Source organism: Gavia stellata, chromosome 11 (genome assembly GCF_030936135.1).
Source record: "Gavia stellata isolate bGavSte3 chromosome 11, bGavSte3.hap2, whole genome shotgun sequence".
Lineage (NCBI taxonomy): Eukaryota > Metazoa > Chordata > Aves > Gaviiformes > Gaviidae > Gavia > Gavia stellata.
This window is the reverse complement of record NC_082604.1, coordinates 19,367,535-19,393,792: the sequence shown is the minus strand read 5'-3', so window position 1 is coordinate 19,393,792 and position 26,258 is coordinate 19,367,535. Positions and strand designations below refer to the sequence as shown.

General features: G+C 64.5%; 4 protein-coding genes across 5 annotated transcripts in view; 1 reads left to right on the top strand and 3 right to left on the bottom strand.

The window, feature by feature from the left end:
- Window positions 1-7,156: 7,156 nt before the first annotated feature.
- On the top strand, window positions 7,157-15,494 carry ECEL1 (endothelin converting enzyme like 1). 2 transcript variants are annotated; one of them, XM_059822764.1, is made up of 17 exons: window positions 7,157-7,900; window positions 9,871-9,939; window positions 10,092-10,202; window positions 10,750-10,842; window positions 11,181-11,305; window positions 11,728-11,950; window positions 12,103-12,201; window positions 12,298-12,372; window positions 12,871-12,968; window positions 13,193-13,251; window positions 13,417-13,468; window positions 13,601-13,668; window positions 13,785-13,909; window positions 14,162-14,227; window positions 14,454-14,549; window positions 15,105-15,181; window positions 15,395-15,494. In XM_059822764.1, exons 1-17 carry the CDS (start codon window positions 7,157-7,159, stop codon window positions 15,492-15,494), a joined length of 2,280 nt encoding a protein of 759 aa, XP_059678747.1. The 2 variants fall into 2 exon arrangements, with proteins under 2 accessions (XP_059678747.1, XP_059678746.1); XM_059822763.1 differs by having other exon boundaries at window positions 12,871-12,974.
- Window positions 15,495-16,464: 970 nt separating this feature from the next.
- LOC132317686 (intestinal-type alkaline phosphatase-like) lies at window positions 16,465-19,655 on the bottom strand. Its single transcript, XM_059822506.1, has 11 exons — window positions 19,586-19,655; window positions 18,902-19,018; window positions 18,671-18,786; window positions 18,302-18,476; window positions 17,967-18,139; window positions 17,739-17,873; window positions 17,580-17,652; window positions 17,360-17,494; window positions 17,062-17,253; window positions 16,813-16,923; window positions 16,465-16,727 (listed from the first exon to the last, which is right to left on the bottom strand). The coding sequence occupies exons 1-11, from the start codon at window positions 19,653-19,655 to the stop codon at window positions 16,465-16,467; spliced, it is 1,560 nt and encodes a 519-aa protein (XP_059678489.1).
- Window positions 19,656-20,485: 830 nt separating this feature from the next.
- Window positions 20,486-24,733, bottom strand: LOC132317738 (intestinal-type alkaline phosphatase-like). The gene is made up of 11 exons (XM_059822866.1): window positions 24,483-24,733; window positions 23,032-23,204; window positions 22,726-22,841; window positions 22,477-22,651; window positions 22,200-22,372; window positions 21,956-22,090; window positions 21,807-21,876; window positions 21,553-21,691; window positions 21,251-21,459; window positions 20,998-21,114; window positions 20,486-20,772 (listed from the first exon to the last, which is right to left on the bottom strand). The coding sequence occupies exons 1-11, from the start codon at window positions 24,731-24,733 to the stop codon at window positions 20,486-20,488; spliced, it is 1,845 nt and encodes a 614-aa protein (XP_059678849.1).
- A 733-nt stretch (window positions 24,734-25,466) lies between these two features.
- The window catches only part of DIS3L2 (DIS3 like 3'-5' exoribonuclease 2), a 176,822-nt gene continuing 176,030 nt past the window's right edge, over window positions 25,467-26,258 (bottom strand). Inside the window, 1 exon segment of the mRNA XM_059822865.1 lies at window positions 25,467-25,756. Coding sequence (XP_059678848.1) covers window positions 25,658-25,756 — 99 coding nt within the window. The 3' untranslated portion in view covers window positions 25,467-25,657.

Genomic DNA, 26,258 nt, shown 5'->3' with positions numbered 1-26,258 from the left:
TGTAGGCCCCCCCCGGGGTCTGAGCCCCTGGTCCTGCCAGGGAGGGGGAAAATGATAAAAATGATACAGGGGGTGGTGGTGGTGGAGTCACCCTGACAGCTGGGTCCCCCTGGCCTTGCTCTGGGACCCGTCTCATGGGGCATCACCACTTCCCCATAATGACCTGCCTGGGGGAGCTGGCATTGCCCCCTGCCCCCCACTTATTGATTAGAGGAGGGCAGGAAATTGCCTGGGCGCTGGGTGATAAATCCACCGCGTGCCTGGCAGGTGGGCAGCACGCCCAGATGCTGCCTGATGGATCGCTTCCTATTAGCCCCGGCACGGGGTGGGGGGGCTGCTCCGGGCCAGGCTGGGCTCCATTTGCGGGGACAAGTGTGGCACTGCTGCCTGCGCCCGCTCTTGGCAAGTTTGGCACTGCCAGCTGGCAGCCCTCCTCGGCCGGCGGACTGGAAAAACCCAGGTGGTTGGGTGCTGTTGGGGGGAAGAAGGGGGGGGGCTTGCTCCCCACATTCTGCAGTGGGTTGTGCCTGAATTTGTGCCCAAATCCCTACCCCAGCAGATGAGCAGGGGGCAGCGGCTGGGTTTGCTCCCTACCACAGGAGGTGGGTGCCCCGGGGTGGGCACCATGTGGCCCACAGGGTTTATTTACAAACAGGCGGGAGCTGGCACAGGGCAGCCGGGCACCAGCGGGACCCGGCGGCCTATAATGTTAATTATCACCACGTAATTAAAAGCCCATAAAAAGCCTCACACTTCATTAAATTAAAGCTTCCCCACACTGTGCCGAGAGGATCCGGCAGAGTTAACCTTGGCTGTGCCAGGCACCAGCTCCGCTGCAGCTGGGGACCCACGGCCAGGGGTGTATGAGACCCGACGCCCGGGTCCTACAGCCCCCCACGGCGTTGTAGGGAGGTGCAGCATTGCACATGCATGGGCACCGCCCCAACACCATTCATCACCCCTGGGCCCCATGTGCCTGGGCACACACGGGGAGCACGCCTGGCTGCACACACAGTATCACGCACACGGGGATGCTGTCCCAGGGGGAGATGCCTACACGGCCTTGCGTGGACATGTGTGGCCACACCACCCCTGCAGACACGCTGTCACACACACTGGGACGCGGGCAGGAGCCTGACACGGGTGCACATGTGCACACGCAGACGTGCACACGCAGCGTGCATGGCCACTGCAAAGGCAGCATCGCACACCGGCACAGCAGCTCCGGCACACCAGCTCCAGCGCACGACACCCACGCGATGCACACCTACACAAACAGCATTTCTTCTTCCCTCCTAACATACAGCCGTGCAGACAGACACACACCTTGCCTCTTCTCCAGGCTCCCACCCATCGCTGCCGGTGCCTGGAGAGGTGATGGGCTGTGGGGAGAGCACTCATCGGTGCCTGCCACCCCCTGTGTCTCAGTTTCCCCAAGGGCTGGGCTGTGCCGGTGGGGGAGAGGGGTGTGGGGGGGACCCCCAAACCTCCCTGGTGGTTGGGTGCCCTGGGTCAGGGTTGCTGTGCCAAGGTCTGGGGGGGATACAAAGTGGGGGAGGCACATATGCACGTGGAGGGGAGGGGGTGTGTGTGTGCGTATGCGTTATGCATTAAGGGGGGATATGCATGAACAAGGAGTGTGCGTGTGTGCGCACAGACGCGGAGTGCTGTGCTGGGGGGTGTATACGTGCACAGGGGGTGTGTGCACATGCATTGGGGTGTATATATACCCCCCCCCAGGCATGATGTGCACGCAGGGCTCAGGGGCAGGGGGAAGCCAGGGGAGTGCACACACCTGTGAACACAGGGTGTGCATACTGGCACACGCGTGTGCCCAGCATCCCTGGGCACTGTCACCGAGCAGGGCCACAGGCAGGGGTGGGCCAGGGGGCTGCAGGAGGCAGGCACTGGCGGGTGCCTGTGCCCTGGCCCGCGGGGGTGGGCAGCCAACGGGGCCTCGGCTATTTCTTGGAAATTTCGCAGCATTCATTTCAGTGCAAATAAAAGCTGTCATTGCCAGAGAAATGATACTGATCGGGGTCTGAAAAGACAGCAAATTACCCGCCTGAAAATGCACCGCTGGAAAAAAAATGCATATTAAACACACAAAAAGGCACTTTGCCATCAGCCGCGCTTCCCCCGCCGCTCCAGAATAACCACACTTTACATAATTCTCCCTCTCCACCTCCGAATTAATTTTGCAGACAGAGGCAGAGGCAACCCTCTGACAATAGCAGAGGGGAGACGTGGTGGCGGCGGGGGGGAGCGGGGCCAGGGGCTGCTGGGGAGGCGCCTGGCTCCAGACTGGGGGCACGGTGGGTAACAGGGTGCTTAGGGTTGGGGGGGACTGGGGGGTTTGGGGTGACTGAGGAGTTTGGGAGGGTTGCGTCCAGGGGTGAGGGTTGTGGGTGCTGGGTGGAAGAGCCCAGCTGTGGGGTGGAGTGCTCCTGTCCTTCCCCTCCTCGGGTGCTGGGGATGGGGTGGTGCCCACCCCAGCAGGGATGTCTTGGACCAAGTGTTTCCTATGAGGGACAAACCCTCACCCCCTCCCACCAGGGTGACCCCGCCGTGTGCCCACCCCAGAGCCTGGCACCCTCCCTGGAGGCAGGAAGGCCCTGGTGGCGTGCACATACCACGCGTGGCAGGGACCCCTGTGCACCCCCCTGCCCCACTCTCTCACTCGCAGTACCAGGCATGTGGGTGCACCCAAAGGGCACTGTGAGGCCATGCTGCCCACCCAGGTTGACACCCCCAAACTGGCATCCCTCTAAGAAACCCCCTGGGAACCTGCCCCACTGGGCATGAGGGCACCATGCCCAGCCCCCCCACACTGCCGAGGGGGAGCAGCGGGTGCAGTGGGGGGGCAGTGGTGATGGCGGGGGAGTTTGGCTGGCCGGGTGGCTCGGCACTGAGGGGCTGGCAGAGGGGAGGGCGGGCGGCAGAGGTTGGCACGGCACTGCTTTGCATTTTCAATGACAGACCCATGCCGGGTGCTCGGGAGAGTGGAAAAATCTTATTTGTCACCTGCTGGCGGTGTGCGGAGGCTCCCGCGCCGCGGCTAATCTCGGGGAAAATGAGGATGCTGGCGGGGTGGCCTGCGGGACGGGTAGGGTGGAGCGGGGCTGGCAAAGCGGGTGCTGCCCCAGGCCCTGCTTGGGGTTGGAGCTGGGGGCCACAGGACGGGCAGGACCCCAGGGTCACACCAACCTGGTCATGCCTGGGTGTATTGGCACCTGGGCACAGATCCTGCCTGCTGGGGGTCTGTGGGCTGGGCAGCACTTGTGGGCATCCCGGAGCAAATGCCCTGCACTCCCAGTCCTGTCTGCAAAGGCACAACCTCTTTTCCTTACATCCCAGCTTCAGGAGCAGCCACTTCCCTCGCAGCGCCAGCTCCACAGGTTGGCACTGCCTGCACATCCCCTCAGGGCACTGAGTGGAGATTTCGGGGGGGAGATGGCACTTGGAAGAGAGTGCAGGCACTGCCTGACCCCCCCACTGTATGTACATGCAGGTGCCCATCCCATGCCTGCCGTACCCTGGCTTCTCGAGATGCCAACTCCTGTGCAACGCTGCAGCGCTCTGCGGCCGGCTCAGATTTATCCATTATTTTATATCCACACGCCTTTAATTTTTACAGCCTTGTTGGAGCAATACCCAGGGCTGTTAATAACGCCAGCCCCCGCCCCCCCCCACCCCCCCCACCCCCACCACCTCCCATGTACATCTATCATGCTCTCACCAAGGTGCCAAGCAGGTCTTGGGGCTGGGTAAGTGCAGGCATGAGGAGGCTGGTGTGGTAGCACCCAGCCCTGTGCCCCTACCCTCCAGCCAGCCCCCTGCGCCCACCCACGAAGCAGCCTGGGGCCAGGTGCCCTTGCACCCCACTGGGGTTGGGTGCCCAGCTGGTCAGGGTGCCCAAGCCGGGGTCATGTCTCTGGTGGGATTCACAGAGCCCCTCTGTCCTGACGTGTGCCCCAGGAAAGTTTTTGTTGCAACACCCAAGTGTGTCTGTGGGTGAGCACGCATGAGTGTGCCAGGGTACCTGTGCCTGTAACGGGAGATGGATGGCAGTGCCTGTTCGAGTGTGTGTGGGGGCACAGCATGTGTGTCTGCACTGGTGCATGGTGGTGTGCATGGGTGTACATTCGATGTGCACGTGTGCCACTACCTGTGCATGGGCCGTTGCATGTGTCAGTGCTGCAGTAGGTACCTTGCCAGGGCTGTGCCCAGCACCCCAGCACTACAGCACAGGAGAGCACAGCCTCAGCCCCCCCCCCAGGCAGTGAGGGTTGTGCCTGGGGATGGCCCACGGTGCCCACTGGACAAGACGGTGTGTCCCACGCGGGCTGAGCCACCCGTCCCATGCCAAGTAGGGTCCCTGTGGTGCATGTGGCACAGCACCCACTGTGTGCTGCTTGGGGCTCCCACCCCAGCACCCAGGAAGACCCAGGGCCCCCTCCGAGCACCCAGGGCTGTGCAGGCATGGCGGGCAAGGGTGGGAAGACACCCCTGAGCATAGCAGGCAAGACAGCCGTGCAGGGCTGGGGTACATGGCCACTGCGGGGGGCCGCCGCGGACAGTGGGAATTGCTGGGCTATAAATCTCCTTGCTGGGCCCCCCCGTGGCAGAGTGGCTCATGATATTTATGTTGGGGATTTATCTGCAATGCAGTTTAATATTCCCGGACCTTCACGTGTGTGCGTGTGTGTGTGAGTGCATGGCCCCCTCCCCATGCCACCCCGTGCCACCCCCTGTGCCCACCCTCTCACCTAGAGCCTCCCGTCTCCTGCCCACCCACAGTTCTTCCCCGCTGCACCCACCCTGGCAGGACGGGACGGGCCCCCCAGGGTGCCCGGGCACGGCGGGGGGTGCCGAGCCGCCGGGATGAGCCTGGCACAGGCCGCCGGCCGTGCCCACCCGTGCCCCTCCTGGGTGCCGGGCTGCCGGGGGGTGGCAGCAGGGTCCCCGGACGGGGGATGCCAGGCGGAGTGGCACTGCCAGCCCCGTGCCAGCCCCCCGGGGTGGGGGGCCCGGGGACCCCCCTGCCCTGCCTCCCCGCCGGCGGGGATGAGGTAAGGCTGGCGGGTGGCACAGGGCTGCTCCATTTGCATAATAATCTCGTTAATGGAGCCTGGCCTGCGGGAGAGCCGGGCTGGAGACGCCACCCCCTCCCCGCCCCGCTGCCTCCCTCCGGCCCCGCCGCTCCGCCAGCCGCGGCGCGGGGCGCGGAGCGGAGCGCGGGGCACGCAGCCGGACGGGCAGCGCCGGCCGGCCCACCAGCAGCCCCGGGCAGCCTGCTGACATCCCCCGAGCAAGCCGGTGAGCACCCCCGAGCACCCCCCCGAGCATTCCGGGCAGCATCCCCGGGCACCCCGGGCAGCATCCCCGAGCACCCCGGGCAGCGTCCCCCGAGCATCCCGGGGCATCCCCCCAAGTGTCTCGGTGAGCAAGCGGTGAGCGAACCCCGAGCACCCGCGGACATCCCGGCCAGCATCCCGGGAACATCCCCTGAGTACCTCGGTGAGCAGCCCGGTAAGCACCCCCGAGCAGCCCAGGAAGCACTCCCCGAGCCTGCCGGCGAGCGCCCCGCGAGCATCCCCCGATATCCCGGGCGTCATCCCGGGCAGCACTTCCCGACCATCCCTCGAGCAACCCTCGAGCATCCCCCGAGCACCACAGGCATCATCCCGGTGAGCACCTCCCGAGCATTTCCCGAGCATCCCGGCAAGCACATCCCGAGCATCCTGGGCAGCATCCTCCGAGCATCCCGGGCAGCATCCCCCGTGAATCCTGCGCAGCGTCCCCCGGGCTCCCCCGACCATCCTGGGCAGCATCCCGAGTAGCATCCCCCGAGCATCCCGGGCAACCCCCCCGGCCCTCCCGCGCCTTGCCGCGCTGCACCGTGCCCGCCGCCGGCCCCGCAAACTTTCCGGCGGCGGCAGCTCCCCGCACGGGCACCGCCGGGCTGCCGCGCCGGGGCACAACTTTGCCCAAGTTGCGGAGGGAGCGGGGGCTGCGGGGCTTGGGGGGGGGGGAGCCGCCGCGGGAATACCGGCCACCTCCCGAGCGTCTCTTTGTCTCCAGCCCGTCCTCCCCCACCTGCAAATCCGGATGCGATTCTACACCGACCAAGGATTGGGGTCCCCTTCTGAAGCCCCCCCCCCCAACCTATCTATGCCCCCACCCTCCTTTCCCCATGGGCAGACCCCCTCCTCCCTGGCACAGCACCCCTGCCAGACACCCCTGCCCATCGGGCACCGGCCAGCAGAGAGGGGTCGGGTGGATGGGGTGGGGTGGGAAATGCTGTGAGATGTCCATGGGGTCCAGGGCTCCCCCCCAGACTGGAATTAACTTTGCGCACACATCACGCACCGTACCACAATTGGACACAATGCAATGCAACACGGCGCACCACGACCCAACCCAACCCATTGCAACGCCACGGCGCAATGCAATGCAACCCAATGCAGGGCCACGCAACCCGACCCAACCCACAACACCCCAACCCAATGCCTTCCCCCTCAAATCTCCCCCAAAGCCCCTCAAATCTTCCCAAAGCCCCTCTTACCCAAGCTGCTCCCCCCCCTCCTTACCCCACCCAGAGGGACTGGCAGCCCTGTCCCCCCCCCCCAGGCCAGGAAGGGCTCTCACGGTGCGGTGTGAGGATGAGCTTGCTGCACCAGTTTGGACTTCTACCCGGCATGGGTGCTCTTGTTGGTGTGCTGGGTGGGCTTGGGTTGTGAGGGCATGTAGGATGGAGCTGTGCCAGGGGCTAAAACCCATCTGGGATAGCGCAGGCAGGACCCTGCCCTGTCACCAGAGTGGCTGGCAAAGAGGACAGCCATGGCGTAGAGCTGCCACCGAGCTCCTGGCACTGGGGCCAGTCCCAGTGACACCAGAGGGGCACACAAGCAGGGACGGTGATGCAGGCAGTGATGACGGCAAGAAGCAACCCCCCCCCTTCCCCTTCTTGCTCCTCCCAAAACGCCCCTCAAACACCTCCTCTGCCTTTTCCAGGAGCTTCCTGACTCACCCGGGTACCCTCCACCACCTCCCCGTGGCAGGCACAGCTCCAGCATGAACCACAGGGCTCCCGAGTCTGCCCCCCGCCTGCCCTGAACCCCCGCGCTGCTGGCGGGGAGCCCCGTTCCCGGCCATGGAGAAGACCTACTCATTGACGGCCCACTACGACGAGTTTCAGGAGGTGAAGTACGTGAGCAAGTACCAGAGCGGCACCCTGCCCAATGGCTTCGCCCTCCAGCTGGGCACCGGGGCCAAGAAACGCCGTGGGGGGCTGCCGCGCTGGAGCCGCCGGGAGGTTTGCCTGCTCTCGGGGCTGGTGTTCGCTGCTGGGCTCTGCGTCATCTTGACGTGCATGTTGGTCCTCAAATACCTGGCGGCTGAAGGGGACAGCTATTGCCTGGAGGGGTGCCAGGAGAAGAAGGCCTTTCTGCGGGCGTCCCGCTTCCTCACTGCCAACATGGATGCCACCATTGACCCCTGCCAGGACTTCTACTCCTTCGCCTGCGGTGGCTGGCTCCGGCGACACGGCATTCCTGAGGATAAGCTGGTGTATGGCACCATCGGGGCCATCGCCGAGCAGAACGAGGCCAAGCTGCGGGCACTGCTGAGCCGCCCCGTGCGGCGCCGAGCCCCCGCCTCAGCTGAGAGGAAGGTCAAGGAGTTTTTCCGCTCATGCCTGGACCGGGCTGAGATCGACCGGCTGGGGCCGCGGCCCATGCTGGAGGTCATTGGGGAGTGCGGTGGCTGGGATGCCCCCCCGGGCCGCGGGGACCTCAACGAGCTGCTCTACAAGACGCAGGGTGTCTACAGCGCTGCTGTGCTCTTCTCCCTCACCGTCAGCCTGGATGAGAGGAACACCTCCCGCTACGTCATCCGGGTGAGGGCACTCTGCCCCTGGGGCTGTCCCCCCCAGCCACCCACCTGTGCCAGTGACACCCCCCCCCCAGTGACACCTTTCTTGTGGCGGCACTGGGTGTCTGCCCGGTGTGTGACTTTGGCTGCAGCAGACAGCGGGGCCGAGGACTGTCCCTGTCCTGGGGACCCCCCCATTTCCCCACCATGGGACCCCAGTGTCAGGCTGCCCTGGGGTGAGCGTGGCACCTCCAGATGGGGGGAGGATGCAGGCAGGGGGACACAGGCAGAGGGATGTACAAAGTGAAGCGGTGCTGCCCACCTGGGTGCTGGGGACAGCCCAGTGGGGCACCAGGGTCAAGCCCCTCACCGTGGTGTCCTGGCTGCCATCTGCATACAGGGGCCAAACCCTAGAAGGTGACAGGGGGATGCCCACTGGCTCCACAGTGCCGGGCAAAGGTGCTACAACAGTTGCCCATGGCTTTGTCAGCCTTCCCTGCCCCTGCCAGCCTGTGTCCCTCACCCTGTGGTGCCACCAGGGCATGGGTGGGCTTTATCTGAGTGGCCAAGCCTCAAGCACCCTTGGTGGGTGTTGCGGTGGGCACGGTGGGGGCACAGCAATGGCATGGTGGGGACATGAGGGTGGCTAGAGCAGGGACATGGTGGACATGGGGGGAGTGAGCATGGTGATGGCACAGTGGGGATGAGGAGTTGGGGATGGCAGGGGCACTGGGGGAACGCAGTGGTGGGGATGCAGCCTCCCCGTTCCCGGTCAGAGGGGGTGTGTGGTGTGAGGGGGTTGTGAGTGTGAGTGTGAGTGTGGTGGGGGCCCGGGGAGGAGCAGGGCCGTGCTGACGGGCCGCGCGTGTGTACACTAGAGGGAGCGTGTGTCACAGGGAAAGGGGCGGTGGGTCCGGGGCTGAGCGGGAGGGTGCAGGTGTGACGGGGTGTGCCCGGCTGGGCGGGGGGGGGAGCGGGTGTGACAGCCAGGCTCGGGTGTCAGGGCTTGGTTGGTGGTGTGTCTATGTGAGGGTGTGATTGGGGGTGCGTGTGAGAGCGGGTGTGCGATGGGTGTGTGACACGGGGGGGTGTGAGGAGGCGGGGGGGGGTGTGTGAGGGCTGTACGTGTGGCAGTGCCTTTGTGGGAAACCAAAGGGGGGGTGTGAGTGTGTGATGGAGGTGGGGGAGAAAGGCTGGGGGTGCCTGTGGGTGTGCGGAGCAGCGCTGCGGCTGTGCGCATGGAGGGGGGGGGGGGGCTGGTGGGGTGGGACACAGGGTGGGGTGAGCCAGAGAGAAAAGGCGGGGGGGGTGTGGGGTGTGGGGTGTGCGTCTGTGTGTGTGTGTGTGTGCTCATGGAAAGGTAGGGTTAACTAGATGGTGCATGCATAGGGGTGTGTGTAGGGGGGGTGAGCATGCATAGGTGTGTGTCATGAGGGATGAGTTACAGATATGTGTGTATATACACATATGTGCAAGCGTGTTCAGGTGTGTGTATGTGTTAGAGGCTGTGCCTGTGGCTACAGGATAGTGGGGGGGTGTGTGCCGGTGGATGGGGGGGGGGTGTGTGTGTGTTTGTGTGTGAAGGGTGGGGGTGTCCATGCAGCATGGCTCATCCCTGTGGGGCCACCATGGGGCAAGTGTGGGGCCACCATGGGGCAGGCATGGGGCAGTCTGTGGGGCCGCACAAGTCAGGCCATGGAGCAGGGGCCTGCCCTGTGCCCAGCACTCCCAGCCCATTGCACGCCACCTGCTGCAGCTCTGGCACCCTCTAGCAGGAGGGAAACTGAGGCACAGGACCTGCCCATGCCCAGGGCTGACCCACCACTCTGCCACCCCACAGCTCCTGGGGTGCCAGGGCACCTTGCTATAGGGGGGAGGCAAGGAGTGCCTTGCCAGGGCAGGCTGGGGGTGCACCTTGCCCAGCACAGCCCCTCTCCCTGCCCCCTCACCCCCCCTACCTCCCCACACTCACCGACTGCCCCCATCTCCCCCCAGATCGACCAGGACGGGCTGACGCTGCCTGAACGGACCCTCTACCTGGGGCAGGATGAGGAGAGCGAGAAGGTGAGGGGGGGCCACCAATGCTGCAGGCATGGGGACACCAGGAGCAGGACCAGCACCCAGCATGGATGGCAGATGGAGGGCACCCCGGCATCAGCAGTTCTGGGGCCGGGGTGCCTGAGGAGTGGCACTCAGCATCCCTTCCCTTGGCACAGATCCTGGCTGCGTACCGGGTATTCATGGAGCGGCTGCTCACCCTCCTGGGGGCTGAGCAAGTGGAGCAGAAGGCCCAGGAGATCCTGCAGCTAGAGCAGCACCTTGCCAATGTGAGGGGGATGCCCACCCTGGGCTTTGGGATGCCCCTGCCCAGCCCTTGGGCACTCCAGTCCCAGACATTTTGGGACCTCCATGCCTGGTCCTTAGGGACCACATCTCCATCCCCTTGGGAACCTCCACTCCCAGCCCTTAGGGACCTTCATGCCTGGCCCTCGAGGATCCCAGCCCCTTGAGGACCCTGTGGCAGATCCTCAGGGACCCCAGTCCCAACATCTTGGGAACCCCCCAGTCCCAGCCCTCGGGACAACTACTCCAGCCCTTGGGGAGCCCTATGTCCAGTCCTTGGGAACCCACTCCAGACCCTTGAGGACCCCATGCCCAGCTCTGGGGGACCCCTATAACCAGCCCTTGGTAACCCCAACTCCTTGATGACGCCAGGCGCAGCCCTCAGGGCCCCACTGGCAGCAGAGGGTTCCTGGGACAGCAAGCCAGGAGGGTTGTGGGTCAGCAGCCCCTCCTGCCCCAGACCTGTGCCCCAACCCTGTGCCAGCCTCGAGGCGGGCAGCAGGATGGTGACAGCCGTGCCCCCCCATGCAGATCACAGTGTCTGAGTACGATGACGTGCGGAGGGATGTTAGCAGCATGTACCACAAAGTGACCCTGGGTGAGCTGCAGCGCATCACCCCCACGGTGAGTACCCCCAGTGCCTAGCGTGCCACCCCATACACCCATCTGCCCTGTGTCTCACACTTGCCTGTCTCCCTGCTCTGTGTCCCCTCTTGCTGCCAATCCCATGTCCCCGGGGCCAGCCTGCACCCTGGGTAAGACAGCACAAGCCCCAGCCCAATGCCCTGGTGTTCCCAGAAATGTCCTCGCTGCCTTCCCAAATAAATCCGCTTGAATCAACCCTGCACGTTCCTGGGTGGGAAGGGGTGGTGGGAGGCTGGAAGGCTTGGAGGGGTTTCCTGCCTGCATGGTGGAATGGAGGGGGGGTCCCTTGCACCCCCTGACGGTCCCCACCCTGGCAGCTCAAGTGGAAGCGCTTGCTGGACCGCATTTTCCACGACAACTTCTCAGAGGAGGAGGAGGTGGTGCTGCTGGCCACCGACTACATGCACAAGGTGTCTGACCTCATCCGTGTGACGCCCAGCAGGTGAGGGGGGCTGGCACCCACTGTGCCCCGGCACCTTCCCCAGCCTGGCAAGAGGTTGGCAATGGGGTGGGCACAGGGTGGCTGTGGCTTGTCCGCACCCCATCACCCCCATCCTGGCCAGGCTGGGCAGGGGGACTCCTGGAAAAGCTCCTGGGAGACAGCACTGTCGTGGGCCCCACAGCACCCTGGTTGTGCCTGGCCACCTGCTGAGATGCCCCCTGTGCTAGAGGCCACCAGACTCATCACACAGCAGGGAGGGACACAGTGCCAGCCCATCCCTGGGCCCCCACAGAACACAGTCGCCCCCATTGCTTGCCTGGTCCCTAAGCAGGGGTGTCCCCACCCTGGTGCACGCTCCCCACCTTCCCTGTGTGCCTGGGGACATGCCCAGCGGGGGGCCTGATCCTGCACCCCATCACCAGGATCCTTCACAACTACATGCTGTGGCGCATTGTGGTGGTGCTGAGTGAGCACCTCTCCACTCCCTTCCGTGACGCCATCCACGAGCTCTCCAAGGAGATGGAAGGCAACGAGAAGCAGCTCGAGCCGGGCAAGATCTGCCTGAGCCAGGCCAACAAGCACTTTGGCATGGCCCTGGGCGCCCTCTTCGTTGAGGAGCATTTCTCCTCCGCCAGCAAAGCCAAGGTAGGTGATGCTGCCTGTGGGCATGAAGCCACTGTGTCCCTTCTGTCCTCTTGCCGAGGTGCCCACCGCCACCTGGCACCACCCTGAGGACTGGCTGGCAGGGTGATGGGTGGTGAGGATGCTGTGCCAGCGCCCGCGGTGACCCACCATAGGTGCAGCAGCTGGTGGAAGACATCAAATACATCCTGGACCAGCGCCTGGATGAGCTGGACTGGATGGATGAGGAGACGCGGAGAGCGGCCAGGGCCAAGGTAGCAGCCCCCAGCATGGACCCCTGCCCTTTCCTCCACCACAGCCTGGGGGCATGGGGGATGGGGGCCTGACCCTGCTGCTCACTTTGCCCGCAGCTCCGGTATATGATGGTGATGATCGGGTACCCCGATTTCCTGCTGAAGCCGGAGGCCATCGACAAGGAGTATGAGGCAAGGGGTGGCCCAGGGCCACGTGGGGGTGTGGGCACGTGGAGGGGGGAGATGGTGCCCACATCTTCCACAGGGTCTGCGGAGACTAGGATGGGGAGATGCCACCCCAAAACAAGCCACCTCCTGGTAGCTCATTGTGCCCAGCACTTGCATGGCCACAGCCACACGGGCAGCGCCATGCTGTCCTTGTGGTCTTGGATGATGTCCCCTTCCCCACATCGCACCCCCCAGAGTTCAACCCTATCCTCAGCAAGAGTTGGGGGTGCCCCTAACCCTGTGTGGCCCAGGGACCCCATGGAGGTGATGGATATGCAGCCACGCATGTGGGCAGACAGAACAGGACATGAGGATACACTCGTGTCACATCTAGCCCATGGCCACAACCCCACATCCCAAGTCTCCAGGGCTCATGTCAAGGACACCCCAGCCCTGCTCCCCACTCTCTTGGGGCTGGCACTTGGGGCTGGCATAGCCCTGATGTGGCTGTGCCGCCCCCAGTTCGAGGTGGATGAGAAGACCTACTTCAAGAACATCCTCAACAGCATCGCCTTCGGCATCAGGCTCTCGGTGAAGAAGATCCGGCAGGAGGTGGACAAGTCTGCGTGGGTATCCTCTTGCCCTGTGGGGGGGCATGGGGGTCACAGCATGGCCCCACTGATGCCTCCTGTCCCCACGCCCAGTTGCACCCCATGGGGTGTAGGCAGGAGGGCACAGGGCAAGCCAGGAATGCCCCCCTGACCCTCCAGCTGTGCAAGGGGGTGGCATTTCCATGCCCCCCCCCGGTGCCTCCGCAGGCTGGCACCGCTGTCTCTCCTTGCAGGTGGCTGCTGCCTCCCCAGGCGCTGAACGCCTACTACCTGCCCAACAAGAACCAGATGGGTGAGGCATTGCCCGGCCCCCTGGGCTCAGCACCCCTGGGGCAAGCGGGTGTGGGGAGGGCCCGAGGTGGGGGGCACGGTCCAGTGTCCCCTGGTGCCAGGTGATGCTGCAGGTGGGCACGGGACAGGGTGGCCTCTCAACTGCAATGCTCTCCTGTGTCCCCAGTGTTCCCTGCTGGCATCCTGCAGCCCACCCTCTACGACCCCGAGTTCCCGCAGTGAGTGTGGGGCTGGGACATGGGTGGGGGCAGTGCCAGGGCAGGGGTATGGGGGTGCCAGCTCCTGGGGTCACCACCATGCCTGCCAGCGTCGTGCCCTCCGCTATCTCACCTCTGCTCCCCACACAACAGGTCTCTGAACTACGGCGGGATTGGAACCATCATCGGGCACGAGCTGACCCACGGCTACGATGACTGGGGTGAGTGACACTCCCGTGCAGGGGCGGGAGGTGGGTGAGCAGAGGCAGCCAGGCAGGGTGGGGGGCAGGACACCTGGGTCCCTTGGGATTACCGGTGGTGGTGGTTGCCTCGGCAGGGGGACAGTATGATCGGCACGGGAACCTGGTGCACTGGTGGACGGAGCGGTCGTACAGCAAGTTCCTGAAGAAGGCACAATGTATTGTCAACCTCTACGACAACTTCACTGTCTACAACCAGCGGGTGAGACTCCCTCACCCGCTGGGCAATGCCTGGGCACACACTGCCCCATGGGAGGGTCCCTGCTGCTCTGTGCCCACAGGAGAGCATGGCTCTGCCCTGCCCTGAGACCTGACAACTCATCACACCTCAGCTGGGAAATTCCTCAGGGCACTGGGTGGGGGAAACTGAGGCACAGCCTTGGTGCCAGGGTGAGGATGGGGGGATGCCTGGCTGGGGGGGGCATCTCTGCTCATTCCATCTCTCTCTCGGCAGGTCAATGGCAAACACACGCTGGGGGAGAACATTGCTGACATGGGGGGGCTCAAACTCGCCTACTACGTAAGTATTCCCCCACCCTGGGGTGTCACGGCCCCGGCAGAGCCATGGGGCAGCTGCTGATGCCATCCTCACGGGGGGAGCGGGAGACCCCCCAGCCCCACCTTGCTTGCTGCCGCAGGGAGTGGGTCTGATCCAGCTTGCCGGTTGCTGGGGGGCTCTAGGGGGAGGCTCGGGGCAGGTTTGGGGGGCACCCAAGGCCATGCTGAGGGCACCCCTTGTTCTTCAGGCCTACCAGAAGTGGGTGCGGGAGCACGGCCCCGAGCACCCCCTGCACCACCTGAAATACACCCATGACCAGCTCTTCTTCATCGCCTTCGCCCAGGTGAGCCCCTGCCCTCCCCACACGTGGCATGTACTGGGGCAGGGGGGTCACCCAGTGTGGGGCCGGTGGCCCCAAGGGACAGGGCAAGAGCTGTGCCGGAACCTTGGCCAGGAGCCGGGCTTGGCTCCATCAGGAAGTCCTGTGCTCAGGGCATGGGGCTCAGGTCTGCAAGGACCACCCCACGCAGCCCCACTGCTCCTGGGGACCCTACAATAACAAACGTGTGCCCCCCCATCACCTCCAGAGACCCCACAGTAACAAATGCACGTGACACCGAACTGCTAGGTGACCCTACAGCCAGGCAGCCCATTCCCCTAGGAGACCCTACAGTAACAAACATGCTCCTATTGCTCTTCCAACCCATCTATACCATGTACACAGGCTCCCAAGTGACCCCGCAATAACAAGCACAGCCAGGGCATCACCACCCTGGTCCCACAGCAGTAAGAAAGGCTCTTGTGCCCTGGTGGGTGCTAGGACCCCACGGGCCCCGGTGGGTGCCAGGACCCACGGTGTCCCATCCGGCTCACCCACGGGAACCATTCTCCCCCACAGAACTGGTGCATCAAGCGGCGATCCCAGTCCATCTACTTGCAGGTGCTGACAGACAAGCATGCCCCGGAGCACTACAGGTACCGGCCAGCCCCGAAACGGGGCAGGGGGCACAGCAGGTGCCATCCTTCCCCACATCTGGCAGTGCCATGCAAAGTGGGGTGGGCACCAGCATGACACCAGAAGGCTCTGGGTGGGCATGGGATGGGGTGCTGCTGGGGTGAGGGGGTGGCCCAAGTGGCGGGTGTGGGGCAGGGTATGCTCGGCTCTGAGTTGCCCCACTCTCCTGGCAGGGTCCTGGGCAGCGTCTCACAGTTCGAGGAGTTTGGACGGGTTTTCCACTGCCCCAAGAACTCGCCCATGAACCCAGTGCACAAGTGCTCAGTGTGGTGAGGCCGATTGCCCCCTGGCAGGCTGGCACGCCCCATCCCCGTCCCTGCCCGAGTGCCACCCTGTATCTGCTCCCCACCTCCTTCCGTCTCCCCCTCCTACTCTCCAGGCAAAGGGGGCACCCCCGGGTGATGCAGGGGGTTGCTCCCTCAAAGACAGGCACCCACTGGAGGGGTGGAGGCAATGGGGAGACGCTTGGGGTGGGCATGAGCTCCTGCCCAGAGGCAGCTGCCTCCTGCCCATCCCCTTCCTACCCCCTGCCCTGCTAATTGCGGGGGGGGGGGGGGGGGGGGGGGGGGGGGGGGCTGAGTCCCCATGGAGGAATGAGGCAATACAGGGCACCCCCCAGGCACCCATGTAGCCCCTTTCCTGTCCACCCACCCCAAACCCTTCACCCAGCCCTACCACATCCAGCCCAGGGTCGGTCAGGGCAGGGAGAATGAACCAGAGATGCCATAGGGCTGCCCCATGCCGAAAGCCCCCCTGCCCACTGCCCTCCCTGGCACCCCCCGTGCCAGCCCCATCCTGTCCCTGCACCAGCCCTGTCAGCGGGTGGGCACAGCCGGCAGGGTTCGGGGCCAGGCAATGCCAGCCTGCCCCAGGAGTGCGGGGACACAGATGCCTGCTGTATTTTTCGCTGCTGTTTCTGGTCAATAAAGTGCTGGATATGCTGGGTGGGTGCAAGGGGCTTTGGCCAGGGGACGGGCAGCAGCGGGCAGCATCCCCAGCCCTGCCTGCACGGCATGGGAACCCCCACACCGCTAACACGCCTGTCCCATCACTGCCACCCCCACGTTTATTAACCACCGAGCAGCCCGTGCGGGTGGCGTAGGGCCCCCCTGCGCCTGGGATTCGGTGCCCCACAGCTCCCACATCTGGACCAGGGATACTCCAAAGAGCTGCTGGCCACCTATGGTTGCCGCAGCCGTGGGGAGGGGGGGATGTGGGTCTGGCAGCACGTGGGGCCGTGGGGTCAGTGGAAGAGGGGCAGGAGGAGGGTGGGCAGGAGCAGGGCCAGGGGGGTGGTGTGGGTGCTGGCGGCAGAGCCCCGCTGGCGGCAGGCAGTGTAGGGCTCGAGGCAGGCGGCGTAGGCCATGGCGTGGGCCACGTAGGTCTGCTCCTGCACCCCATGGAAGAGGTGGGCCATGGGGCCCTTGGCCAGGATGGCCACGTCCTCACCACCGTGGGTCTCCGAGTCGAGGGGCACAGCTGCCTGCTGCAAATAGTCGTACTGATCTGGAGAGGGGGAGAAGAGGGTGAGGGGCCCAGCGGTGACCCCCAGCCCTGCCCTACCACCTGGCCATGGTCCCTGTGCCCTCACTGGCTGTGTCATCGTCCACGTCGGTCCGCATGGTGCCCGGGTAACCTGGCCCGTTCCCGTAGAGGATGGACGTGTAGTTCTTCTTGTCAAGGGCTTTGCTGGGGGCTAGACCTAGGGACGGGGCAATGGAGGGGGGAGTCAGCCAAGAAACCCCCGTATCACCCCTCTGGCCGCAGACAGGGTGCCCCAGAGCCAGCAGCGCCCAGCACGGGGCCATGCCCCACTCTTGGCGGCTAGGCAGAGCCCTACCGAAGATGGAGGAGCCGCGCAGGGTGTAGCCACCGAAGGAGAAGACGTGCGAGTGGTCGGCGGTGATGACAGTGAGGGTCTGTGCCTCATCTGTCAGGGCGCCCGCCCGCTCGATGGCCCGGTCGAATTCCACCGCCTCCGTCAGAGCCTTATGGGCTGCACCGTCGTGGTGGCCATGGTCGATTCTGCCACCTGCAGATGGGTGCCCATGGTGGGTTGGGGACCAACGGCAGCACTCCCAACTCTTACCCCCACCCTGGGATGTGGGACCACACCAGGGGCACCAGCCCTGACTTACCTTCCACGAAGAGGTAGAAGCCATTGGGGTTCCTGCTCAGGATGGTGATGGCCGCCTCCATCATCTCGGTGAGCGATGGGTCCATGGTGGTGTTACGCACCAGATTGTACTTCATGTCCGCAGGTTCGAAGAGACCTGGGAGGGGACGCGTTGGGGACAACCTCAGTGCCCACACGCGTCCCAGTGGCTGCCAGGTCCCGGAACAGAGGACATTTGTTACCCATCAAGTATTTCACGCTGGGGTCGTTGGTGGCAGCCAGCATCTCCGTCCTGTTCCAGACATAGCGGGCACCCTGTGGGCAAATCTCACAGGAGTTAGTGGGTCCCCAGCCCCATGCCCCGGGGTGGTGGGCAGAGGACCATCCCCGGTGTCACCCACCGGCCGTGCCTCCATCCACATGTTGATGAGGTTATTCCCGTCCTCGCGCATCCCATTCTCTGTGCTGTAGGTGGGATACTCGGGGTCTGGCGTCCCCTTGGGGGTCATGTATTTCCGACCACCCCCCAAGATCACCTGGAGGGGATGAGATGGGCGCAGCATTAGCGGGGGTGCCCGGGGTGGGGGTCTGCCCTTGCTCCCCCCACCCACCCATGCACAGGTGCTCACATTGATGTCGACATTGTGGACCAGCTGCCAGGCGATGTCCTTGCAGCCCTCGCGGCGGGCCGTCACGGGCATGCTGGCATCCGCGTACCAGTTGCGGTTCACCACATGGGCATAGGTCCCCGATGGCGATGCATGCTGCACCCGCGTTGTCGTCACGATGCCCACTGCCTTCCCTGCCACCCCCCACCCGTCAGGCCCCACAAAAGGCAACTGGCGGGGGCATGGGGTCCCCCATCATCAAGCCCCGGGATGCTCCTGGCAGGGGCAGTCCCTGGCTTGATGCTCCTTGTCCCCGCAGGGTTCCCCCCAGCCCCCTGCCCCGTGCCCCCCCTTACCAGCTTTGCGGGCTCGCTCCAGCACTGAGATGACCTCGTTACCCGCTGTGGTGTTGCACTGTGAGTGGCGGGCGGCCGCGCTCAGCCCCACTGTCTGGTAGTTGCCCTTCACGCCGCAGAGGTAGGCTGTGGCCGTCCCCGCGCTGTCAGGGACCTGCCGGTCCACGTTGTACGTCTGCCGAGGACACAGGCCAGGCTCAGGGCAGGGGGTGGTTGGCAGGTTGCTTCCCTCAACCCCCCCTTGCCTAAGGGCAAGTGTGGGACAGGCAGGGACCCCGTGCAATCCATATGCGCATCTTCAGGGTGCTTCTGTGCCAGCAGCCCCATGGGCATCACCCTGGCCCCATGCCCGGCATGGCAGGGATTTACCTTGGAGAGAGCCACGTAGGGGAAAGCATCCAGGGCGAGGGGGGTCTCGGGGCCCAGATTCCCCTGCTCCTGCCCCTTTAGGATGCGGGTGGCCGTGATGGTGGGGATCCCAAATCCTGGGTGAGGAGAGAGGGTCCTGGTCACCCTCTGGACTGGGTGCCCTCCCTGAACCCAGGTCCACAGGGCAGCAGTGATGCCAGCCTGCCCGCCGGGTGCGTCAGCGGGACTTACCATCCCCAAGGAAGAGGATGAGATTTTTGGCTTGGCTTATTATGGGCTGGATCTCAAAGGAGGCCTCGATGGCTGCGGCTGCCTGCTTGTTCCAGAAGGATGGCTTCTCCTCCTCCGCTGGGACAGGGCAGCACATGTCAATCCCAGCTTGCCAGCACCCACATCCCTGGGGCACCCTCATCCTTGGGGTATCCGCATCCCTGGGGTACCCGCATCCCAGGAGCACCCACTCCCTGGGCAACCCCATGCTGGGGCCTTCTCTGACATGGGCTGAGCGAGTCAGCATGCTGTTTAGGGTGGGGAAAGGCCATGCGGACTTGCATCCACTGCCTGGCCCAGGGGTCCTGGGGCAGAGAAGGAGGGGGCAGCAAAAAGGGACGTGATGGGGGGAACTATCTGGCAGGCGGAATGGGGCCATATTCATGGAGCGGGGAGGTTACAAGCACTTCCCCCAGCCTCGACAGCCCAGAAGCAAGCAGGAATCTGACCCCACAGGGGAAAACTGGCTCAAGCTCCCCAGAAAAGCAGAGGTAAGCCCCATTAACCCTTGCAGAGCCAGGCAGCCCCTGCACCCCTTCCCAAACCTTCCCTGTGGGCAGCCAGGCTGGTGCCCTGCCAGGTGCCCCACTTCCCCGGGGAACCGGCTGCAGCCAGCCGAGCACCCGTCCCCATCCTTGTCCCCACCTGGGATGGCAGCATCGCTGAGCCCTGCCCAGAGGCCCAGGCAGAGCATGAGAGGTGCCAGGAGCTGCATGGTGAGATCCGGTAGCCCAATGCTGCTGGTAGTGTCCGCAACTCTAGCAGATCTGGGGAGGGACTTTGGACCAGGATCAGCCCTCAAGGGGTGTGTGGAGGGGTTCGGCATGTCTCCGATAGCGTGGCGTCCTGCCGGGCAGCTGGCACAAAGGCCATGGGGCTGGGCTGCAGGCACCTCCTTATTGCTGCAGCGGGATGGATGGACTTGGGGCACAGATGCAGGGGGCAAGGTCATGGGCAGTGCCTGGCAGGCATCGTTGCCCGCCCTGGCTGTGGTGCTGCGGTGCCAAGTGGGGGATGCCACAGGCTGCATTGAGCATCGGACCTGGGGCAACAGGGGTATTAGGAGCACCTGGGATCACTCATGCACCAAGCAGCCCTGCTCTCTGCCCAGCACTTTCTTGAGCAATAAATCCACTGATCAGGACTAAAACTCTGCTCCTTGATCAGCCCTTGCCAGGAAGGTATCAAGCTGGAAGGTACCAACCCTTGTGTACTACGCCCCAGCCTGACAAAGCTGGGAGGGACAAGGCCACCCCTCACCCTCATTTCATCAACTCCTTCATCCCTATGCCTCCAGTGCTAATCCCGTGGGGGAACTAGGAGCCACGACCACCTGGGGAAACTGAGGCACAGGGCAGCACCTTAGGAGGCAACCGCCGCAGCAAACCCTCGCACAGCAGATGGAGACAAACAACCTGTGTTTTATTGCATGCCTTGATCCTGGCCACAGTGGGGACCTGGCTGCTGAGACCCTCAATGGCGAGGCCAGGGCTGGCTCAGGGGGTGCCAGGCAGCCCAGGTTGAAGCGGAGCTCGCCAGGGGCTCTCAGCCCCCTACCAAGCGGGTGGCCACGCAGAGGGTCAGGAGGGTGAGCAGGGGCTGGGGGGAGCGCTGGGTGCCACGGGAGGCCCTGCGGGCTGTCCTGCACCGGGGCTGGGCAGCATAGGGCTCAAGGCAGGCGGCGTAGGCTATGGCGTGGGCGATGTAGTGCTGCTCCTGCACCCCGTGGAAGAGGTGGGCCATGGGACCCTGGGCCAGCACCACCACATCCTCCCCACTGTGGGTCTCTGTATCCAGGGGCACGGCTGCCTGCTGCCTGTAGTCCTTGTCCTCTGCAGGGTGGGCAGGAGAAATGGGGCTGGGGGCAGCAGACTCCCCTACCCGTCGCAGGGATGGGGGGCAGCTCCCATCACCCTGGCATCAGGGCGATTCCTGCCCAAGTGACACCTGAGCCACGCGGTGGCACTGGGACCCCATGTAGCCCCAGCGGCCATGCCCATGGGATGCTGCCCCAGCCACCCTGCCGCCCCCCCACCCCATCCCCAGCAGGCTCCTACCCGCAGCAGGGAGGCTGGCGGCTGGGCGGCCCCCATCACGGATGCTGTAGCCAGGCCCATTGCCATAGAGGATGCTGGTATAGGCTCGTTTGTCCTTGGCTTTCTTGGGGGCCAGCCCTGGCACAGGGAAAGACACTGTTACCCCCCTGTCCCAGTTGGGTACCTCTCCCCAGCTACCTGCCTTGACGGCTCCAGTGGGAGCAAAAGGGGGAGGTGGGAACAGGGATGCTCACCGCCCTTCCCTGGGACCCACCAAAGATGGAGGTGCCACGCAGCGTGTTTCCCCCGAACGTGAAGACATGGGAGTGATCGGCCGTCACCACAGTCAGGGTGTCGGAGGGGGAGGTGAGCTCACCCGCCCGTGCCACCGCCCGGTCCAGCATGACGGCCTCCATCAGTGCCTGCTTGGCCCGGCCGCTGTGGTGGCCGTGGTCGATCCTGCCACCTGCACAGGGAATGCAGCTGTCACCCCCTCCCTGGTCCCCTGGGACACCCACCTTCTCCCAGGACCCGCATCCCACCCCAGCGCCAGCCACACTGCCCGCCTGGGGCTACTCATCTTCCACAAAGAGGAAGAAGCCATTGGGGTTCCTGCGCAGGATGCGAATGGCCTTTTCTGTCATCTCCACGATGGAGGGGTCCGTGGAGGTGTTGCGGTTCAGCTCGTACTTCATGTCCTTGGGCTCGAAGAGTCCTGGGGCGGTGGGGCAGGGGGGTCCACACCAGGGCCGCTTTGTGGCCCCACCAGCACCCCCGGAATGGGGAGGAGGTGGAGGTGTTGCCAGTGGCCCAGTCAGTGATGCTCTTACCCATCAGGTGGTTCACAGAGTCATCCTCAACTGCGTCCAGGCCCTTCTTGTCCCAGACATAGCGGGCGCCCTGCCAGCGAGAACAGAGCCGGTGCCAACGGCATGTGCCCTGTGCCTGGCGTCACGTCCCCTCCACCTCAGCGCGGTACCTGCTTGGCACTCAGCCATTCGGCAATCAAGTCCAGGCCGTCCTTCCTGGTGCCATTCTGAGCTGGGTCCTCCGGGTACTCAGGGTCCGCGGTCCGCTTGGGGGTCATGTACATCCGCCCGCCACCAAGGATCACCTGCCGGGCAGCAGGGAGCTGCCACCGGCACCGCCACAGCCCTGCAGCTCAGCAGACCCTCCCGAGGTCTCCGGTGTCCCCTCCCTCCCATGCCCGCTCCCCGGCTCACGTTGATGTCAGTGTTGTGCACCAGCTGATAGGCGATGTCCTTGCAGCCATCCCGCAATGCCTCCTTGGGCATGTTGGCGTCAGCGTACCAGCTCCGGCTGGCTGAGTGGGCATAGGCTGCCCCGGGGGATGCGTGCTGCACCCGTGTGGTCGTCACGATGCCCACTGACTTGCCTGCAGCACGGGCAAGGGTTTACAGGGAGCCCGTCCAGCCCCGCACGGCGTGGGAAGGCTGTGCTGTGCCAGGCTCTCCAACAGGGTTGCCCACTGCCCCGTACCTGCCAGCCTGGCCCGGTGCAGGATGGAGTCCACCTCGTTGCCAAAGGCCGTGCGACATTTGCCGTAGACGGCCGCCCCATTCAGCCCCAGTGTCTTGGCATTGGTCTTCACCCCGCAGAGGTAGGCTGTGCCTGTGCCAGCGCTGTCGGGCACCTGCCGGTCGATGGTGTAGGTCTGGAAGCAAGCAGGGGCTAGTGAGGTTTTTGAGCAGGGGCAGGGTGGCCGCCCCCCGGCACTGCCCCACTCACCTTGGCCAGGGCCACGTGGGGAAAGGTCTCCATGGCCAAGACGCTCTCCTCACCCAAGCCGCCAGCCAGCTGCCCCTTGTAGATCCGAGCCGCCGACACCGTGGTCAGCCCCATGCCTGCGGGCATGGCAGAGCCGCAGGGTGGCAAGGGGCCAGGACTGGGGATGGTCCTGCCCTCCCCAAGCATTGCTCAGGGCTGGCCGGAGAGGAGGGGACCTGCACCAGCCCCGTCTTCTCATCGGCCACGTCCCCTGGCTGCTGTGGATTCGTGGAGCCACAGGGCCTGGCTGGGACCCAGGGGACTCACCGTCACCCATGAAGAGGATGATGTTTTTGGCCCGCCGCACCACCGGCTGCAAGGCCAGGGCCGCCTCCAGCCTCCTCCTGGCCCCTTCGTTCCAGTACTCCGGGGTCTTCTCGGCATCTGGCGGCGAGAGCACTGCTGGGGGCATGCGGAGGCGTTGGGCACCCTGAGGGTCCCTGGGGACAAACCCCTCCCCCAGGGACCACGATGGGCATCTCCACCCAAGGTGAATTTAGCTGCTCTGAGCCTCGGAGGGGCCAGGAGGACTTTGGGGTTCCGCTCAGCCTTTGGCAACCCCAGCATTGCCCAGAGCCCGTCTGCAGAGGGGGAAACCGAGGCACAGTTTGGCTGGGAAGCGCCTTGCACCTCTCGGCAGCGGGGACGGGGCCTGCTTTGGTGGGGGCCAAGACAAACTCATTCAAAGTTTGGGGTCTCAAACCACCCCAAGCTCCTGAAGCAGCTGAGAGGGTTTGCCCTTGCTGATACCACATGGGGAGGTGACAGGGTTCCCAGAGACCCCCAGAGAAGTGGCACCAGCCCCCATGCCCCCCACCAAGGGCTCACACCCCCCTGTCCCACACGTGCCCGCTCGAGCTGTTACCTGAGGCCGCAGCGGCTAGCCGGGCGAGGAGGCAGAAGAGAAGGCAGGTCTTAGGGGAGAGCGGCCACCCCATGCTGCTCACCCCAGCTCCCTCCCCGAATGCCGCCTGCATCCAGGGCTGGAGGGGGGCAGCCCTTTATGGCCCTTCGCTGTCCCGCCTGAGGGCTGAGCCCCACCGGGGGCGAGACGATGGGCTGATAACATTCAAGGACTATCTCCCAGCCCTGCCCAGGGCCCTCCCAGTGCCCCCAGCCCTCCCTGGGGCCATCCCTCCCCCACAGCAGCAAGGGAGGACCTCCAGCTGGCCCCTGGGGACCAGGGCACCTCAGGGCCCCCAGCTCCCACCGTGGCGGCTGCCTGTGGGACCCCAGGGAGCGGCAGGGAGGGCGCAGGGCAAAGTGCTGCTTTTGCAGACAGGCTGAGCTGGGCCGGGCTGGATTGGCCTTGTTTCCCCTGAGACAAACCCGAGGAGGGGGACACCAGGCTGAGGGGTAGGGGGAGGACATCTTGCCGTTGGTGTCAGTGTCCTCAGGTCCCCTCTCCCAGGCGACACGGTCACACACTGCCTGTCAGGCCCTGGTGCAGCCCGTGCCAGTGCACCCACACAGCGAGGTACCTGCTGCGGGCAGGGAACAGCCCCGTGTCACCAGCGCCCAGTGAGGAGCAGGAGACCCAGGGAGGAATAGGCTACTCCCACCTGCTCCCACGTCCGAAGGTGACGTCCACACATGGTTGCACCAGGCCACCTGGAAGGACACCGCCAGCAGTGCAACCCCCGGGGACCGCAGGTGACCTGATGGCTTTCACAGCTCGCCAGCTCCTGGGGAGTGTGCTGTACCCAGCCCTGACCCACCCCTGGGCCCGATCCCCCACCCTGAGCCGAGCAGCTCGGGTTTGGCCAACTCCTGGCTCCTGCGAAGGGCAGACTGTCCATGCCAGGGCCACATTGCCACCACTCATGAGGCAGAGTGAAGCAGGGCCCCCGCCCTGCCTGGCACAATGGATCCACTCCTTCTCGCCAGATGTCAATCCCTCCACCAGCCGCCACTTGTAGCTGCCCATCCCTGTGGGGGTGATGAAGCGGAGGATGCCAGAGCAGCCCATGCCCCCCAGGACATCCTGCACAGTGCGGGTGGGGGACACGGGGATGCCGAGCAGGCAGAGGTGTCAGATGCAGAAGGGCTGGTCGGTCCATGGGGGGCTGGATGCTCTCTGGAGCAGCAGGGAGAAGCGAGGATGTGGCGCTGCAGGGTCCCTGAGTTGGGTGAGGCTGGAGGCCAGGGTGTGAGGGGCTGGAGCAGACACCCGGTGACACCCAGTGAAGGCTCCGGCTGAGGGATTAGCTGCTGGAGGGGGAGCCGGGAGCACACATCCACCCGATCCTCCACACCCTCCAGCCGATCACATGCCGGGGGCTGGGGGAGGCAGCGAGGCCGCTTGGATTTCACAACGCCCAGGAAGCTGCAGGCAGGGGAAGGTACAGGGCTGCCCGGGAGATGAGTTACTGCTGGGATTCTGTTACTGCTGGGAACGTGGAGGAAACAAAATAAAACCTGCGCAAGCCCCCCATGCGGCTGCTGACCCAGCTTTTATTACGTGACACACAACCCTGCAAGAAACCCTCCTGCATGGCCCCACGGCAGCATCCCACGGCATCCTACTGCATCCCAACTGGGACGGTGGAGCCAGCCCCTCCCCGCTCCCAGGGACACTCATCCCTGCTCGGCCCTCACCACGGGCACCCGAGGTGGGTGGAGATAGACACCACTGCCTTAAAAAAAAAAAAAAAAAGCTTCAAGCTAAAAAATATCCCAGAGTAGAAATGCTCTGCCTGGGGCAGGCTCAAGCCCTGAGCCCCACTCCCATCCAGAGTTAAAATCCAATCCAAACCAGAAATAAAACGGCATCGGTTTTAAAACTCAAAACTGCAAACTCCTCGTGGGTCCCCTCTGTCCCCAGCAGGTGCCATTGTGGGGCCTGGGAGGTGAGCGACCGTCGGCAGCAGGGAGCATGCGCAGCCCGGGGCGCTCACTTCTCCGAGCTCGGTCTCTTGAGCAGGGCGCTGTACTTGAGCGGGACGCCGTCCGATGTCAACACGACCTCCACCAGCGTGAAAATGGTGATCACCTTCAGCGAGGGAGAGAAAGATGGAGAGAAGAGGGTTTTTCAGGTGGCTTGGCATCACACCCGGATTTGCTTAGAGCTGCGCTGGCTTTTGCTTTTTTCACCCATTGGGAGCCGGGGAATGGGGCAGGACAGCTTCAGATAGCGCTGCTAGAGTCCAGGGTGCTCCTGGGGCTAGGGCTGGACACAGCATCTTCCAGGGCAATACCACTGGGCTGGGAAGCCAGCCAGGGACTCCAAACTGACCTAAATGAGCTTCCCAAAACATTCTCACTTACTCCAGCCTGATCAGGCCCCAGTCTTGTTCTCCATGCAGTCTGGGAAGGAGTGTGGGTGATTGTGCCCTTGGCTTTGGGTCCCAACCTCCCCTAAAGCCTGCCCGTGTCTCCCTTCTCCAGCCGGAGAATGCACATCATGCTTTAATGAAGCAACCTGGCCAAGCGCCAATGGTGAGCTGCAGTGAGAAGGGTTTTCCACCTGATGCCGAGCATTTTCTCAGCATCCT

What these genes read in the sequence shown, in the direction of transcription:
- LOC132317738 (XM_059822866.1), bottom strand. Translation starts at nt 24,733, where the DNA reads ATGGGCTGCTCTGGCATCCTCCGCTTCATCACCCCCACAGGGATGGGC. An exon ending in CCCACGTGGCCCTGGCCAAG is followed by an intron (nt 22,652 to 22,725) that starts GTGAGTGGGGCA and finishes GCTTGCTTCCAG; the next exon opens with ACCTACACCATCGACCGGCA. An exon ending in TGCACAACACTGACATCAAC is followed by an intron (nt 22,091 to 22,199) that starts GTGAGCCGGGGA and finishes GCTGCCCGGCAG; the next exon opens with GTGATCCTTGGTGGCGGGCG.
- ECEL1 (XM_059822763.1), top strand. Translation starts at nt 7,157, where the DNA reads ATGGAGAAGACCTACTCATTGACGGCCCACTACGACGAGTTTCAGGAG. An exon ending in TCACTGTCTACAACCAGCGG is followed by an intron (nt 13,910 to 14,161) that starts GTGAGACTCCCT and finishes CTCTCTCGGCAG; the next exon opens with GTCAATGGCAAACACACGCT. An exon ending in TCTTCATCGCCTTCGCCCAG is followed by an intron (nt 14,550 to 15,104) that starts GTGAGCCCCTGC and finishes TCTCCCCCACAG; the next exon opens with AACTGGTGCATCAAGCGGCG.
- LOC132317686 (XM_059822506.1), bottom strand. Translation starts at nt 19,655, where the DNA reads ATGCAGCTCCTGGCACCTCTCATGCTCTGCCTGGGCCTCTGGGCAGGG. An exon ending in CAGCGATGCTGCCATCCCAG is followed by an intron (nt 19,019 to 19,585) that starts GTGGGGACAAGG and finishes GCCCTGTCCCAG; the next exon opens with CGGAGGAGGAGAAGCCATCC. An exon ending in TCCACAATGTCGACATCAAT is followed by an intron (nt 17,874 to 17,966) that starts GTGAGCACCTGT and finishes CATCCCCTCCAG; the next exon opens with GTGATCTTGGGGGGTGGTCG.